A 15,801-nucleotide genomic window follows, 5' to 3' on the forward strand; every position below is an offset into this window, starting at 1 on the left:
TCACTTAGCCGCCTTTTCCTTTTATGGAAAGGGTGGATGTACTAACTTCGGAGGAGACTCATTTGATTGGAAATTGCAAGTTCTATTTCCCTTCTAGAAGTCGAAAGTGATCAGAGGGCAACTAGCTCCCCCAACGTCCTCTTTTCCCCGAATGTATCCGATCGAATTTTGAGATAGTGCTTTTGTTCAGAATAATCCAAAGATCATAAGATAATACCTTTGGGGTTTACACCATCCCCAGAACCTAGGGCAAAAGTTGTAAGTTTTACTTCAGGGTCATGTTAGGTTCTTATGGAAGGGGTGGTCATATAAACTTTAGAGGAGGCTTATTTGATTCGAAATTGAAATTTATACTTCCTTTATAAGAGTCAAAAGTTTTTGTAGGATAAGTAGCTCCAATCAACGCCCTCTTTTCCTCAAATTGATTTGAAACAAAAGAGGATTTATTACGAGCAATGAAGTCCCCGTTAGTGATCGGTTTTGGACGATTCCCTAATCAAGAGTTTTGTTTCTACCCTTCGATGTTATAAATGCCAATCATGCGAAAATATTTCGTGTGCATGTATGAACGGAATCCGTTGTTCCGCCTGGGGTGAAAAAGGTCACGGAAGTTCTCAAGTCATCCGTGTTACAGTTATAAATGCCCTATTGCACATGCTCTGCTGAAAGGTAAATCTGGCACAAAATGAGGTTCAGCTGTCGAATTTTGTCATGGAACATCAATGAAAAGTTTCTGTCGAATCCCTATTCTTTCGTAGTTATTGCAGTCCCATGACCTAGTGCTGATTCAGCAGCATTTCCTGTCACAGTAATTCTATACCTTGAGCTACATCAGGTATTTTTTCTCAATCCCTAGTGAAACCAAATACCCGTTAATACGAATTATATTATAAATATTTTCTTTTGTACCTATTTCAAGGAATAAAATGAAAATTACAATGAAATAAAATGTTGCACTAAAGTGCTTTCAGCACCTTAGTTTATCAACATTTATCAATTTAGTTTATAAAAATCAAACATTTAGTTTAAGTTTATTAGTTCTTTCCAGAAAGGTTCAAGATAAAGTACTTTTTATTGTTTCCTCGGCATTTATGCATGTCTTGCATAAGGTATTTCACGGGTTCTTTTCGAGAGCCCTTGGATTTCACACTCTATTGAGAGATAGAGTGTTCCTTGCGACATTGTGTAGACCATTTCTCAAACCCTTTGTCTTGTAAACATATGCTTTCGTGAGAGACATGATTCTACCCTGGTTTTAGACCCCCCCCCCCTCCAACCTCTCGCTGCTAGACAGGGAATGTTACCTGGGAGACATATTCCCCCTGCCTCACGGCGAACATAGGCATTCCATCGCTCCGGAGGGGGGATCACTATGAAGCAGGTTCAATCCCTTTATTCCGACCACAAATCCTATTCAGCAGGTCCACTCTTTTTTGTGTGGCTATACTGTCAGAAATTTTACTTCCCAAGCCTGCCGCTAGGAGCATTCGTGATAATAGTGTTTTCATGTATGCAAACATATTTCATCTAATCTTTAACCTCATTAGACTGTTTTCTAGACTCATCTTTGACAAATTCGGTTTAGTTTAAAAAGGTCTGTCGTGTGTTAATATGGATGAACATATTGAATTATATATTAAATATCTATATTTATAATTTATTTAAATATTTATATTTAATATTTTAATTTAATATAATAATATTTATATTTAATATTTAATATATTTGATATTTATATTTATATTTAAATATAAACATATTAAATATCTTTTTACTGTATAGCTCTTTCAGTTGTTTCGTCCGAACACCTAAAGAAAATTTTCACTGAACTCTTCTCTATCCTACCTTTAACCTTTCTTAAGGTCCATCCTTTTTTTATTACATCTTAATGTCCAGTTGAATTTTACCAGTGCCCCGATCTTCGCAGAGGTCTCAAGCTTTACCGGGTAACTTTTTTTTTGGGGGGGTGCGCTCTAGGAGAGTAGTACCGTCAGGGTCGTATCCAGTTTTTTGGGTTTGGTGAGGAGGTATTCTTGTTCCGAGAAAGGAGGTACAAAAACCTCGAATTTTTAAAACGATTATTTTACTATATTTAAACATTTTTTTCATCTTATTGTTTTCTTAGGGAAAGGGCGCGTGGCTTTTCATCCCATTTCAGGATCTTTTTCACCTTTCAGGGGGATTTCGTTAGCAGCCCCACTTTTTTTTGGTAGGTAGTTCCTGGAGTAGTTCAAACATATATCACTCTATTCTCGTAATTTTCGGTGGATTATTTGAAATATGTAGAAATTCCGGCATTTTTGCAAGGTTCTATTAATGATCTACGTCTACTCAAGACTTTCTATCTTATCAATTTCAATCAAACTTTTTTTGTTAAGGTGACATGAGTCAAGGGGGTGGGGACATAGATGGGGTAGGTTTTACCTATGAACTAGCAGTGTTCAAACTTTCTTTCGATTTTTCTTTTTTTTTATTTTGTGTTACGACCCTAACGTTGTTCGAATTAGAAGTTTTATTTTACATTTTCATTGGGGGGATCTTCAGATTCCCTGATATGGTGCAGCTTTTCTATAGCATTTTCTTGCTAAGCGTTATCTGTTCATGTATCTAAGATTTGACGTCGAAATTTTCTTCTTCCAAAGACAGAATTTTTACTTTCAACGCTCACTAGCACATGTCGTAATTATGTCAAATTTGACGGGATATCAATTTAGTGTTTCTACAAAGGTGTTTTAGATTTAGTGTTTCTACAAAGGTGTAAGATTTACACAAAATCTTACAAATGTACAAATCTTTCCAGATTTTCTCAACCTCATAGGCGTGTAATACCTTCCAGATGTTACAATGACGGAGGTTATCTCGAATTTTAGGGCGTTACATGGAGGGTGGTGGTCATGGAATTTGAGTTTTTCATCATATTTCAAGGACGACATTACATGAAGAGATAGGGAACTTTTTTTCTTGGACTACATTTTTAGTGTATTTTCTATATGCATATGCTAGACACTAAGGCGTTTTACAATAAACCTGTTTGAGTTCAACCTTCTTTGGCTAAGACCTTTTTTGCTTAATATTCTGAAGGTTTTAATCAGTTTTTTCTATGTTTTAAGATTTGTTTCATTATTTTCTCGTTGACCGACCGACAGTCAACTGCTCTCGAAAAGAATCTGTAAAATACTCTGTGTGGGATATGCATAAACCCGAGAAAATAATAAAAATATGAAAAAAATCTTAAAAATATAGAAAAAAAATCGGTTAAAACCATCAAAATATAAAGTAAAAAGACTTAATTAAAATAAAGCTGAACATAAAAGCCTTCTGAAATTAGTGACAGCCAAGACCTCTCGAAAAGAACCCGCAAAATACCTTGTGCGGGATATGCATAAACCAGAGAAAATAATAAAAATATGAAACAAATCTTAAAAATATAGAAAAATTCGGTTAAAACCATCAAAATATAAAGTAAAAAGGCCTAATTCAAATAAAGTTGAACTTAAAAGCCTTCTGAAATTGAGTGAAATCCAAGGGCTTTCGAAAAGAACCTGTGAAATACCTTGTGCAGGATATGCATAAATCCCGAGGAAACAGTAAAAAGTATGAAACAAATCTTAAAAATATAGAAAAAATTGGGGTAAAACCATCAAAATATTAAGTAAAAGGCCAAATTCAAAGAAAGTTGAACTTAAAAGCCATCTGAAATTGATAGACAGCCAAGACCTCTTGAAAACAACCTGTGAAACATTCTGTGCGGGATGTGCATAAACCTGTAAAAATAATATAAAGTATGAAATAAATGCTAAAAATACAGAAAACAAAATCGGTTAAAATCATCAAAATACAAAAAAGAGCATAATTCAAAGAAAGATAAACTACTCTTTATTTGTCTTACTTTCTCTTTGGCGACTCAATTTTACAGGTGGAGATGTTCATGGAAATTGTCCGGAGAAAATTTTCAGCGCGGTTGAAACTGTCTAGGGGATATTTCGATGGGGTGAGGGATTTTCTACGGGGGCAATTCTCCATGGGGACATTTTTTTGTGGTAGAAATTTTCAATGGGGAATTTTTCGCGGAAGAAACTTTCCATCGGAATGTGGGATTTCTGGGAAAATTTTTCCACAGAAAGGGGGATTTCCGGCATGATTTGAAAAGCGATCAGAAATTAAATAAAAAACAAGTCTTTTTTATATTGAAAGCAGGCAAAAGAGAATTTTCCTTGCAGAAATGCCCAAGAAAATTTTCTGGAGAATTTTCGGTGAGGATGGAACTGCCCGGGGGATTCTCAGAGAGGGCAGAATGGTCCGGGAGAAATTTTCCAGGGGGATTTACACGGGATGAATTTTTCGTAGGGGCCAATTTCCATCACGGAAAGGCGAATTCCCTGAAAAAATTCGAGAAATCATCAGAAATTGCATAAAAAAGTTTTTTTTTAACTTGAAGTAACAGCAACATTAAAACTTAAAACAAACAGAAATTAGTCCGTATATGAAGAGGCTACTCCCTCTTTAACACCTTGCTCTTTACGCTAAAGTTTGACTTGTTGTCCAAATTCTTTAATAACAACTCCTGAAATGCAAGAGCCCTTTATTCGGAATAAGAAGCTTTTAAAAGTACTTAAAAACTTCAGCGTGAAGAGCAGGATATTTAGGGGGGACACCCATTCTCATGTTTGGTATGATTTCTGTTCCTTTGAAGTTTTATTGATAGTCCTTACTTTCAGCTGTAAAAACTTTTTTTTTAAATCAATAGTAAAGGCAATTTACCGCTATATAGGCCCAAGAATCGTGAATAGCTAATTGTTAAGATAAGCATTATGTGAATTGAGTGGTGTGGAAGAGGAGCGTGCCCCTTGCGATTTAACACTATGACGAGTTTGGAGTAGTTTTAACAGTTCTGGGTACCACGTCCATCTTCAGAAGGGACCTTTTGTTGAGGTAAATCCGTTTTTTTTCAGTCTTTTAACGATTTCAATCCTGTTTAAAACTGTGCGTTTAAAAATCATATCCTCTTTCCTATTCTAGTTTAGTTAATTACCTTGCTTCGTTCTCACAACCAATCAGAAGTGACAAAGTTGATCACGTGACAGTGGTTAAGAATAAACTAGCTTTGTAAATTTGTTGGGCAATGAGGATTTATTAGCAAAAGGTTGACAAAAGCAAAATAGTTGCAAAACTATAGCCAAAGTTACGTCTTCAAAATTGGAAGATTCGTCCACCAACTCTGAAAGTAAAAACAAACTATTTATTAGATAAGGTTTTAGTGACACGGGTCATGAATACACTTCAAGAACGCAAAACTTATGCGTCAATCGAAGTTTTTGAAAAATGCCTTTTTTGATATGTTCATTGGAAAAACAGGTATCCCCCACTTAGATTTGACGAGTACGTTTTCGTGAATCGGCACCACTCCCTGAATGGCGACTGGTAACAATGAAGAGTTTCTTAAGAGTTCATTACCACCTCTAATTATGACTAGCTCTATTGTTTCTCTTTTAAATGAAAATAGCGTAACTATTTTCTAGTTCTCAGTACAATTTTCAATAACTATCATTTAATGCTATCTGGACCAGTAACTTTATTTGCCTTTGCGATTTTATATTCGTGCTCGTTTCTTCTGGCGGCAGAAGATTGAAAACAGTTAGATAATCTCTTATTATAAGAGACATCAGGATGTTTTTAGATCCTTGCCGGAATTAGAGAACGTGAACGACAAAGAATAACGCTCGGCCGATCTCTTGAAAGATGCTGCAATATTGAGGTCGTCCCTTGCAGATTTTAGGTCAAAACAGTGAAGACGCACCGTTGTTACCTTACGCCCTAGCCGGCGTGGGAAAATCTAATTCTTTCTTCTTTTGAAGTGATGTCATCGCCAGGTTGAAATATTAATATTAATGAGATACTGAATTTATAGATTGTCAGCTAATCTGGTGTCATCTGATCAAAATGTGGCATTTGAACAAGCCTTCTTAATTTCAAAGACCCTGTATGAGAACAAGTTTTATTTGCAGAGGGTGAAGATCAGATTTTAGGCTAGTTTCTGGCAGCCATTTTGATTGCATCCAATGCGTATCATGAGTTCTGCCATCCCACATACAGTAATAATACAGCATATCCACGTGGTTTGAAATGTAGGAAGAAGGCCCTTTTATAGTCGAGATGATCCATTCATGCTCATGATCCATTAAAACAAATCAATGGTTCCGTTGAGCCTTTCCTGTTCTTCCTGCCAACAAACTGAATTGTCTATTGGATTACGGCAAACAGATTTTCATGGTTCAGGAGGACATCCTGAAAGCTTCATTTCGAGCTATCCATCAGTTTGAAAATTATCCTAAGAACTCCTCCTTCCTTAAATTTTGGCAGTGTTCACCTATAATAAACTTAACTTTAAATCTTGAAATAAATCACTGCCATCAATGGCGGATTTCCTTTCGCGAATTTCTTTGTTTCTTAACTAGGGTTACACTAATACATTGAAAAAATGTATGTAAAGCTTCAAAATATAGTAGTGAAAAATAGTAGACTTCAGTTGAAAAAAGACAAGAAAAACACGTGCCTAAACTGTCTTTATATTGTATGTAGGGCTTAAACTTCCTGAAACGTATTTTCCATGTTTTAAATATCAGAGTTTTTTCTTCTTCTTACGGTCTGATAGAGGGGGAGGAGACTAAAATTAAGTCAACTGATAGTGACAAAATTTGTATATAAGATTTTGGTCCGCTTGTAGGGTTTAATGTTAATAAAGCCTATTCAAAGCTGTTAAATATGTAATCTCGGAATATATAAAAAGAATTATTCTGCGAAACCAAGCAAATATTGCAATTTCTAATTTCCCAGCAAAGGAAAAGAAAATATTACAGATAGTTCCGATTCGTGAATTATAGCTGTTAGTAGTATTAGCATCTTTTTCTGTACAACTTTACTGTGAGTAAAGTTTCTTCTGTGAAGGAGGAAGAAATAAAGATGTTCAGCAAAATAAAACAAAATTTATAAAAGTGGCAAGAAGCCCGGTGATTTTTCTACGATTACCAAAAAAGTGATCTCTAGATGTAAAAATACCACGTCTATTGATATCTGTTACCAGACCCCCCCCCTAAATCCTACTACTGATACATCTGATAGCATCGGAGTATATTACTTCTTAAATTAGATTTGAACAACTTTACCAGTGAGTAAAAGAGATATGAGAACCACGTTTATTGACTTTTTCTCATAAATGTAGCATTTGAGTCTTTCATCAGGACTTTGCTACCTTTTGCTACTCTACGTACGACTCAGGCTTTTTAAAATGATGTCAATCCAGACCTCAGACTTTTTAAAACGATGTCAATATCATTATTGGATAAATTTATTCTACAAAGAATTGAAAAGATTAAACTTTAGAATTTCTAAAAATAAATACCTGTGAAAATACTCATGCAAATAGGTTGTCTTGGTATTCACTCATTTGAGTGTAGCCTCTGTCGGCTCTTTTGAAATGAAATATCTTATTTCACTCTAATCATACAGGGGTTACCCAAAATCACTGTTGGTGGATTAAAAAATGTATACTAATTACGTAGTAAAGTCTTCACAAGCGCACTAGTACATTTACAGAGGAGAGTGTCTCGGTACACACTTGGGGAATATGATTATTTTTATAACTTCCCTGTATTAGCTCATCTATTTCTTGTTAATTTGACAAAATCCCCCATCCCACAAAATTAAAAAAGAAACTGACAATACCCACTGTATTATGTCACAATTATTCACTGGCAGGAATATTTGTCCCCAGTCAAATCGTTTACTGTATAGTATTTAAAAAAAAAAACAACAAAAAAACAATCAAAGCTCAAAGGTTGTACAATTCCAAACCGATTTACACGAATAGCGAAGACTGAAGTGAGCGTATCCGACATTTGTTTTAGAATATAATATTTCCTAGGGATATTTAGCATAAAACTATGTGATTTGGCTACTAAAATAAATACTATTTACAAATCAAAACAGGAATATCACGAGGTAAAAATCGATCTTACAAAAAATGCAGGATTTAGAATTAATAATCGATGTCTTATTTTCACTAATAGCTGCCTAAAGAAACTTAGTTTATTTCTTCACTGTTTGAATACTATTCATGTTCAATTGATTCTGCCTTTCTACCTCAATTACAAGTCTCAATTTCTTTAGTTACATAGCAGAATTTTTGGCAACACCTCTGGTTTTGGCTTCTAGCACTTGCTTAGGTCCTGAAAAATGTCCTCAAAAGAAACAAGGTTAAGATCTTTCATGATAATATCTAAAGCAGTGGCGTAATTTTGCCAAAATCCTGGGAGCTATGAGGGGGGGGGGGGTTTAGTTGGAGCCAATTTTCCGAAATCAAGTGAAAAATGATAGTAAAAACTAAAAATAAGCCATTAAAGGCATTATTTAGTACTATAAAGCGCCGTAACTGAGACTTCGGTTAAGTACCGTAAACCAAGGTCTGGGAGCAGGGTTGCCAACCAGCACACTTTTCGTATGTAATGCATTCTTTTTTTTTTTTTCATTGCACTCTTTCACGCCATGGACCAGATTTGTACTCTTTTTGTCCATTATTTGCTCTTAGCACTCTTATGAAATGATGATAGAAAAAGTGAAGTCAGCTATGTTTCACGACTATTTACTTGGACCTCTTATATTCTTTTCAAAACATTTGGATAAAATAGAGACAAAACTTTAACTAAACAATTGGTGCAGTCAACTATAGTTCAGTTAAAGATCCATGCAATCAAAATAAACACCTGCAAATTTCCAGCAGAGGACTGCCTTTTCAACTAAAAAAAAATGATAATCATTGTCAAGCCCATTATTTAGAGATTGATTTAAGTAGGGAGTCTTCCTAACTTTATTTTAAATATATTTAAAAAAATTTAAGGTAATATGTTTATTGATCGAAGGATAACTGATAATTATTTTTAAATGGCGAAAAAGTAGTTAAAACAGTGAAGGGGGCTTCGTGCATGGTTGGTGCCGCGCACGCGCAAATTTTTTGACTTAAACTCTTTTTTAACAACTTGCATTCTTTTTTGGCTCTGATTTGCACTTTTTTCTGGCGTCGGCAGTTGGCAACCCTGTCTGGGAGGGGTAATTTTAAAGAAACTGCTATACATTTTTGAACAACTGTGCATTTTTAAAGACAGTTTCAAGTTATCCATACTTTCATGTCTTTGGTGGTGATCTGGTGGAACTTTGAATTAGTCAGGGCTATCTAATTATCTGGTCTTGGGGTATTAGCAACACTTTGGGCTATTATCCACACTTTCATGTCTTTGGTAGGGATCTGGTGAAACTTTGAATTAGTCAGGGGTATCTAACGCGATCTTCTAAATAAAGACACAAAAACAACTTGCACTATTACCAATCTATAATTCAAAAGCTGGGGAAAAGTGGACATAATTTCAAAGTCACAAGGGGAAGTTAATAAGCCCCAAATCAGACAAAAAACAAGACATGCACAATATAAACAGTAAAAAACTACGATATTCAACGTTAAATTTTTGATTTTCAGGAACACCACACATAATTGAGAGATTCTATATTTTCTTAAAATCCAAAAATGTGTCCTGTTCCCGCAACAGCAGTTAGTAGTACATTCGATGGGTATTAAAAACTGATAAGAGGAAATTAAAATTCGTGAAAATAATAATCAACCTCACATAGCATTACCCAGCACAATTTGAATTACAAAAACCACAGTTACATTTGCATTTTAATTCACATTTATTCTCTTTATTTATCCCTGCTCTACATTTGTTTGAAGATGAACGAATCATTTTGGCGAAAAGGCCGAAAAATGTCATGTTTGTAGACTTTTCTGGAATTTTTTTTAAATACATTCTTTACCTAACCCGTAACTGTTCTATGTTGAATGAAAGAAAGTTTAGAACAAAATAAACTGCCAACTCTCAGAGAATTTTACGTTTTATCCAAATAAATCGGGAGCTTTAATTACAACGCTAATGTTTGCGAATTAAATTAAGCTTTCGAATTTGGTCTGCAGGGTAACGCTATACTTTCAATGGCGCTAGTTGTGTTTATTCCGATTAGACTTGTTAAAGTACTAAAGCTACCTCTCCAAGGAGTTTCTTATACCCTTCGATTACATTCACAGGGACAAACGAGGAATGTTAGAATTAGAAAACACGTTTCTCATACGAGTATAATCCGTGAACGCCACCTTCGTACTGAGCTGCGGCAGTGCGCTTCTCAAATTTCAATTCGCCGCAGTACATCATAGCTCTGCAAAATAAAAAGCTTCATAAGGAAACAAATTTGCATATTGTATATACTTAAGTATTTGCGTATACGGGCTTCACGCATTTGGTCAGCATTATCAGCATTAGAATCAGTGACTTTCTTCAATTTAGTTGAAACATAAACCTAAGATATAAATTTGAAACTACTTTTGGCTTATCGCAGAGATATTTGATTAACTATTGTATGCATTCCCGTAATCAAGCAGTCTGACTGTGTGTATAAAAAAAATTTTCCGGGGATCGTCATCAAAATTTCTTCTAGGCATCAATCTACGTTGATGTCATTAATATCAACTCCATTATTTGAGTAAATCCACACCCAGATAAAGCAAAACAAATAAAGTTTTTTTTCGAAGAATTCGTAAAAATATAAGTGAAAACAAAACAAAATTAAACTGCGCCCAAGCAGGGAGGATAACCCTTCCGATGGATCAATCACTGCCCTCGTCAAATGATGTCTCTTCAATTAAACTTATTAAGATTCTATAATCATTAAATGTTTGAACGATCTAGAAAATATGAAGCTAAATCAGAAATATATATATATATATATATATATCCCCAAAAATTTTGGGGGATCAAAACCAGGTATGAACCCCCCTCTCCTGGATATGGCCTTGATCATGGAATTTTTTTACACTTTTTTCTTTAATTTCTTGTAACCGCTTTAAAATCTGATTTCAAATTCAGCCCACATAGGTACGATAAATGTAAAGTTAAGTCATTTTGTGAAAGGGACTGTGTTGTGTGTTTTTTGGCACAAAATGATGTTTTGAGTTTTTTCTCAAAGTTTTATCATCGTATTTTCGAAATTTAATTCTTTAAATACTTTGTTTAGGAGGCGAACTCGATAAAACATAATACAGAGAAAGGCGACAAAGAATACACATTGCTCGCTTTTGTTTCTATTTACCTGTAGGGATTTTGGAAATTTTGCACTTCGCTGTTTGCTTATATTTTTGAGTATAATGAGTGCATTTGATAATGTTATAGTTTGAAATATTTAACTGCAATTACAGCAGAATAGACTTGGTCAAATTTACTTAAAAAAAAAGAAAAAAGAAACATTAGTCAATTCTTTTAACTCAACATTGCGTCATGCCTGAACATGCACATACATATCAACTTATTTCAGTGGGCTGATGACTTTAAAATTTTGACATTTCGAGGGTGGGAAGGAACAGACCCACACACCACTCTTCCCGTGTATGCAAATGTACCCAACTTATTATTAGGCAACCATAAATAATATTTACTGTATTATTTTAATGGCTATACGACTAAATGTCAGTTTACAATGGGATTTTGCTAAAATAGAGATTAAACTGGTGTTAATTTGAGCCAATCAATTCTTCCCAGAATTTTTCAGCCAATCAGATAACATTATGAAATATTTCGTTGCTCAAATTTAAGCTGGCTAAAGCTCAGTATTCGTGAAATATCACTGTACCCATGATAGGCAACATGTATACTAACTAACCAAAAAGTACAATGATTCACAGGGCCTAAGGTCTCTATGGAGCAGTCTGAAAACATATATATGAATGATCTATTACCTGAGTTGGGAAAGATTTTGAGCACCGATATCTTGACAGCCGTGTCGAAGTCCAGTTTGTAAATAAGGCAGGAATCGAAGACATGAACCTTTGTCTTGTATTGCTCCACTTACACCCTGAGCTACCTTGACCGTATCTGTCTCTCTATAAGAATTCACATAAAATATTAAAAAGAGTACCGGCATCTAAAATCATGAAAATGAACTTAGCTGGTTTGAAAAGCCTTAAAAATGTAAGTCAGATAGATTTTGCAAAAGCTCAAGTGTTTATTGCATAAAAGAAAAACAATCAATAAAGCACAAGCCCTTCATGCTCAGATACAGTATTTTATAAAGTATTTTATAAATTGATAATCTGGAGTATTGGTGTAAAATATACAGTTAAACATATTCTACATTTTACCCTGATTTCAGATATAAAATGTTTATCAGGATTAAAGCTACCCAGATAATAAAATACGTTACTTAATTTAAGCCAACAGACTATAATATAACCAAACACAAAAAAAAGTGACAAGTATGTAAGTTAACCAGTTTCAAAGCCTCGTAGAGCTTATATTAAATAGGGACGGAAAGTCTTAAAGTTGGAGTCCGTAAGGCAGCAATCAACTTATAATCATAAGGAGTGAGTCTTCTACGCAGAGAAACACTCTTCCAAGGTTGAATACGACGGTATGTACCAAGCACACAAGGTAATAAGCGGTGGGGATTTGGCTCACACACAAGGTAATAAGCGGTGGGGATTTGGCTCAAACTACTAAACTGTCTCATGGCAATGCGAAAAATAACTTTAATTTCAACCAGCCGTATAGAACGCTTTCGTAGAGTTTTGAAATGTGGTGTAAGTGAAATGGGGAGTACGCTGACGAAACTGAAATTAGCCAATTACTTTGGGATCACTGAAGATGTATTACCATATTACGTTTACCAAATACCTTACATCATTGATATACATAACACCAAACATACAAACTGGGGTTGAAAACATAGTACAATTTCTACACTATATGGATAGAAATTTCTTATATTTCCTTTAATGAACATACAACAGAAAATATTCTTAAAAATCTAGGGGGGGGGAAAAGTAATTTTTTGAAATTTTCAATGAAAATGCTATAAAAAAAATTTTCAAAATATAAAGGGGGGAAGGCAACAAAAATCAAGAGGGCGATTGCCCAAGTTTGAAAAGTTGAAAGTAGTAGGTATTTTACACGTTTTCAACGCTGTACTTCGATATACTGGAATACATATAAGTTCTAATGAATACCATTTTTCTTATTGGTTATGTATAAAGATCCCCTAAAGGTGCCTCTTAGTCATCTAAAACATTTATTCTTTAAAGGTAGCTGTGAAAAAACAAAATTCAGCGATTTGAATTATAAAAAAAAACCTAAACTAGGCCATTTCAACGCTACTTAAATTACCAGAGCTAAAAGCTTAAATGGAATGAAGTTTTAGTGCTCTTCTGAAAAGAAAGATGCAAGAGACATTATTTCTGCTGCATACCAGTCATTTCCTCTTTGCATCCACCGAAGATTCTAGTGGCTGGTTTGAAAAGCCTTAAAAATGTAAGTCAGATAGATTTTGCAAAAGCTCAAGTATTTATTGGATAAAAGAAAAACAATCAATAAAGCACAAGCCCTTCATGCTCAGATTCAGTATTTTATAAAGATAAACTTACTTAGTTATTTTGTTTAAGAGAGAGCAAGAATAAAGTAGCCTATTAACATATGACATTATTCAAAGTCTTCTTAAACAGGAGAGGGGCTGTAGCCCGAGGTGTCTGTAGGATCCTCCCTCCTCCATAGATTGTGTATCATTGGGCACATAATCAATTATAAATTTTCAGGGGGGGGTCATAAAATTTCACCGAAAACTTAATTCTACAGGCAAAATGTTTTCTAGACCATTGTTTTGGTGTGTACAAAGAGAGGGTGGCTCCTAAAGAATAGGGTTGTGGTGTGAATAGAGGATTAGTTGGGCAGAATATGGGTGGGAGCGTCTTGTTTCTATAAAAATAGTATAAGTCAAAAAGCGCCATCAAGTTGCCCAATTTGTAAATTGGCAGAATATAGATGGGATTCTTTTATTTTTTAGAAAAAAAAGAAAGTTTTGAAGTGAAATTACAGCATTTAAATGACGTTACGTGAATATAGGATTTCACGAGCAATTAAAGCATTTACATTATTTATTTACAAAGTCATGTCCGTGGACACTAGTAAAACAACTATTGCATTGATGTAACCATAGTAAACCGCAGGAATTTACCAAGCTTTCTCAGAAGTCTGTATGTAACGCATATACGCTTTGAACTATTAATTTATCTCTAGAAATCTCTATATTCTGCGAACAGAACTACACATGGCATAAGCCTTGATGCGTCTTAGAAAGGAAGCGGCCTCCCCTCACCTCTGAGTAAATTTTAGGAACACTTTTGAAAACAACGAAAGGAACTACTACTACTGCTACCATTAACTCGTTCGTAATCTCAATTCTACCATGTACAAAGCTTCTGCTTAGAAAAATTCTCTCCCAAAAATGCCCCCCAAAAAATCTTCAAAATGTGCTAATATAAGGGTTAAACACTTTGTTCATAAAGAGCCACGCTGGGTACCTCATTCCTAAAGTTCTTCTAGACAATGTCTCATCAAGTAAATCATCCTCTTGTTTCTTTAGTGTGCATATGGTGCTTCTTCTATTATTAAAAATATCAAAAAAGCAAAGAGCTATAGAAACAAAAACGGTTACATACGAGTGAAAGTAGCGATCCGACGCGGAACCTTTTCCATCTCTCTTTTCCATGGCCTCCAGACTTCCCATTCCTCTATATTTTTTCAGACGAACGCCATCTGCAAAGAAGTATTCACCAGGGGACTCGCTAGTGCCAGCTAGCATTGATCCCATCATCACTGAAAATAATGAAATTCTGATTTAGATTCAATTAAAGAATAATTTGAAACTACGAGAAGATATATTTGAGATTATAAGAAGCACCAACAACTCCTCAAAAATGAGGACAAACCGAAACTAACTACACCCTTGTAACTACCAATGTCAAAACACCAAGCTAAAGACTTAAAGACATCCTCCCTACTCCATGAATAACAAAGAAGATAACGTTTTGCATCTTTTGTTCTTCTTCTTTTTCGAATTGTAAAAAAAAATTTAACACATCGAATTACAATATTTAAAATTGGGAACTTAAAAGCGGGATAAAACAGTGTATTTTTAGAAGGATTCGAAGCTTTATGAATTTGTTTCTCTTTTTTCAATTCCGCAATTGTTGTTAATTATAAACAAGCGATTCGCATGATTCGGCCCACAAAACAAGAAGGCAATACTTCAGATTATTCAGAAACCGTATTGTTTAAGGAGAGTAAAGCCTGTAGCCTTTCATATTTTCACAATTCTAATGAAACGTAGGAATAAGAATTTGCACATCTCCCCAAAGAATTTTCGAAGATTTACATAAAAACACATTTTAAAAATAATTTTTTTAAATTAAGTCCAACTTCATTTTTTTTTAGCGATTCCATCGATTTGTTAATCTTGGTCGATTTTTTTGCTGATTTAAATAAGAAAAATGCTGATTTTGCTGATTTAAAGAAGAAAATAAGATCGAGGAAAAAAATAGCTTCGTTTTATCTCACCTCAATTGCCTCAAAATTTTTTCGTCGCCTTCAATGAAAAAAAAAAACAAGCTAAAACAGATAGTACTTCTTTTTCTTCCATTTTTCCCTCGGGCAACCCTGTTGGCTGCATGCATCATTCTTTAAGAAATCAAATAAAAACACTGTTTTTTTTAAATTAGAGTACATAGCTGAATAGTTTAGCTTCATTGTATGTAATATAGTTACACACTATATTACATATAACATATTATGCAATACATTTAAGATACCATTTTATTGACGCGCCATTGGCTTTAAGAATAAGTAACATTAAATATGTTATAAAGCCAATTTGATGAAA

At 34.4% G+C, this 15,801-nt stretch overlaps 1 protein-coding gene across 4 annotated transcripts in view; it reads right to left on the reverse strand.

Moving 5' to 3' along the window:
* Positions 1 to 5,111: 5,111 nt before the first annotated feature.
* LOC136034874 (inosine-5'-monophosphate dehydrogenase 1-like) overlaps positions 5,112 to 15,801 on the reverse strand; it is an 81,957-nt gene continuing 71,267 nt past the window's right edge. For 3 of the 4 annotated variants that reach the window (XM_065716352.1, XM_065716349.1, XM_065716351.1), the window contains 4 exons: positions 14,582 to 14,738; positions 11,831 to 11,974; positions 10,174 to 10,257; positions 5,112 to 5,218 (listed from right to left, as the gene is read on the reverse strand). In XM_065716352.1, the coding sequence (XP_065572424.1) occupies positions 5,191 to 5,218; positions 10,174 to 10,257; positions 11,831 to 11,974; positions 14,582 to 14,738 (413 nt within the window). In that variant the 3' untranslated portion in view covers positions 5,112 to 5,190. Of the gene's footprint in view, positions 5,219 to 9,364; positions 10,258 to 11,830; positions 11,975 to 14,581; positions 14,739 to 15,801 lie in introns of those variants that run through there. The other variant, XM_065716353.1, reaches the window with a different exon arrangement.

Source organism: Artemia franciscana, chromosome 13 (assembly GCF_032884065.1).
Source record: "Artemia franciscana chromosome 13, ASM3288406v1, whole genome shotgun sequence".
Taxonomy (NCBI): Eukaryota; Metazoa; Arthropoda; class Branchiopoda; order Anostraca; family Artemiidae; genus Artemia; species Artemia franciscana.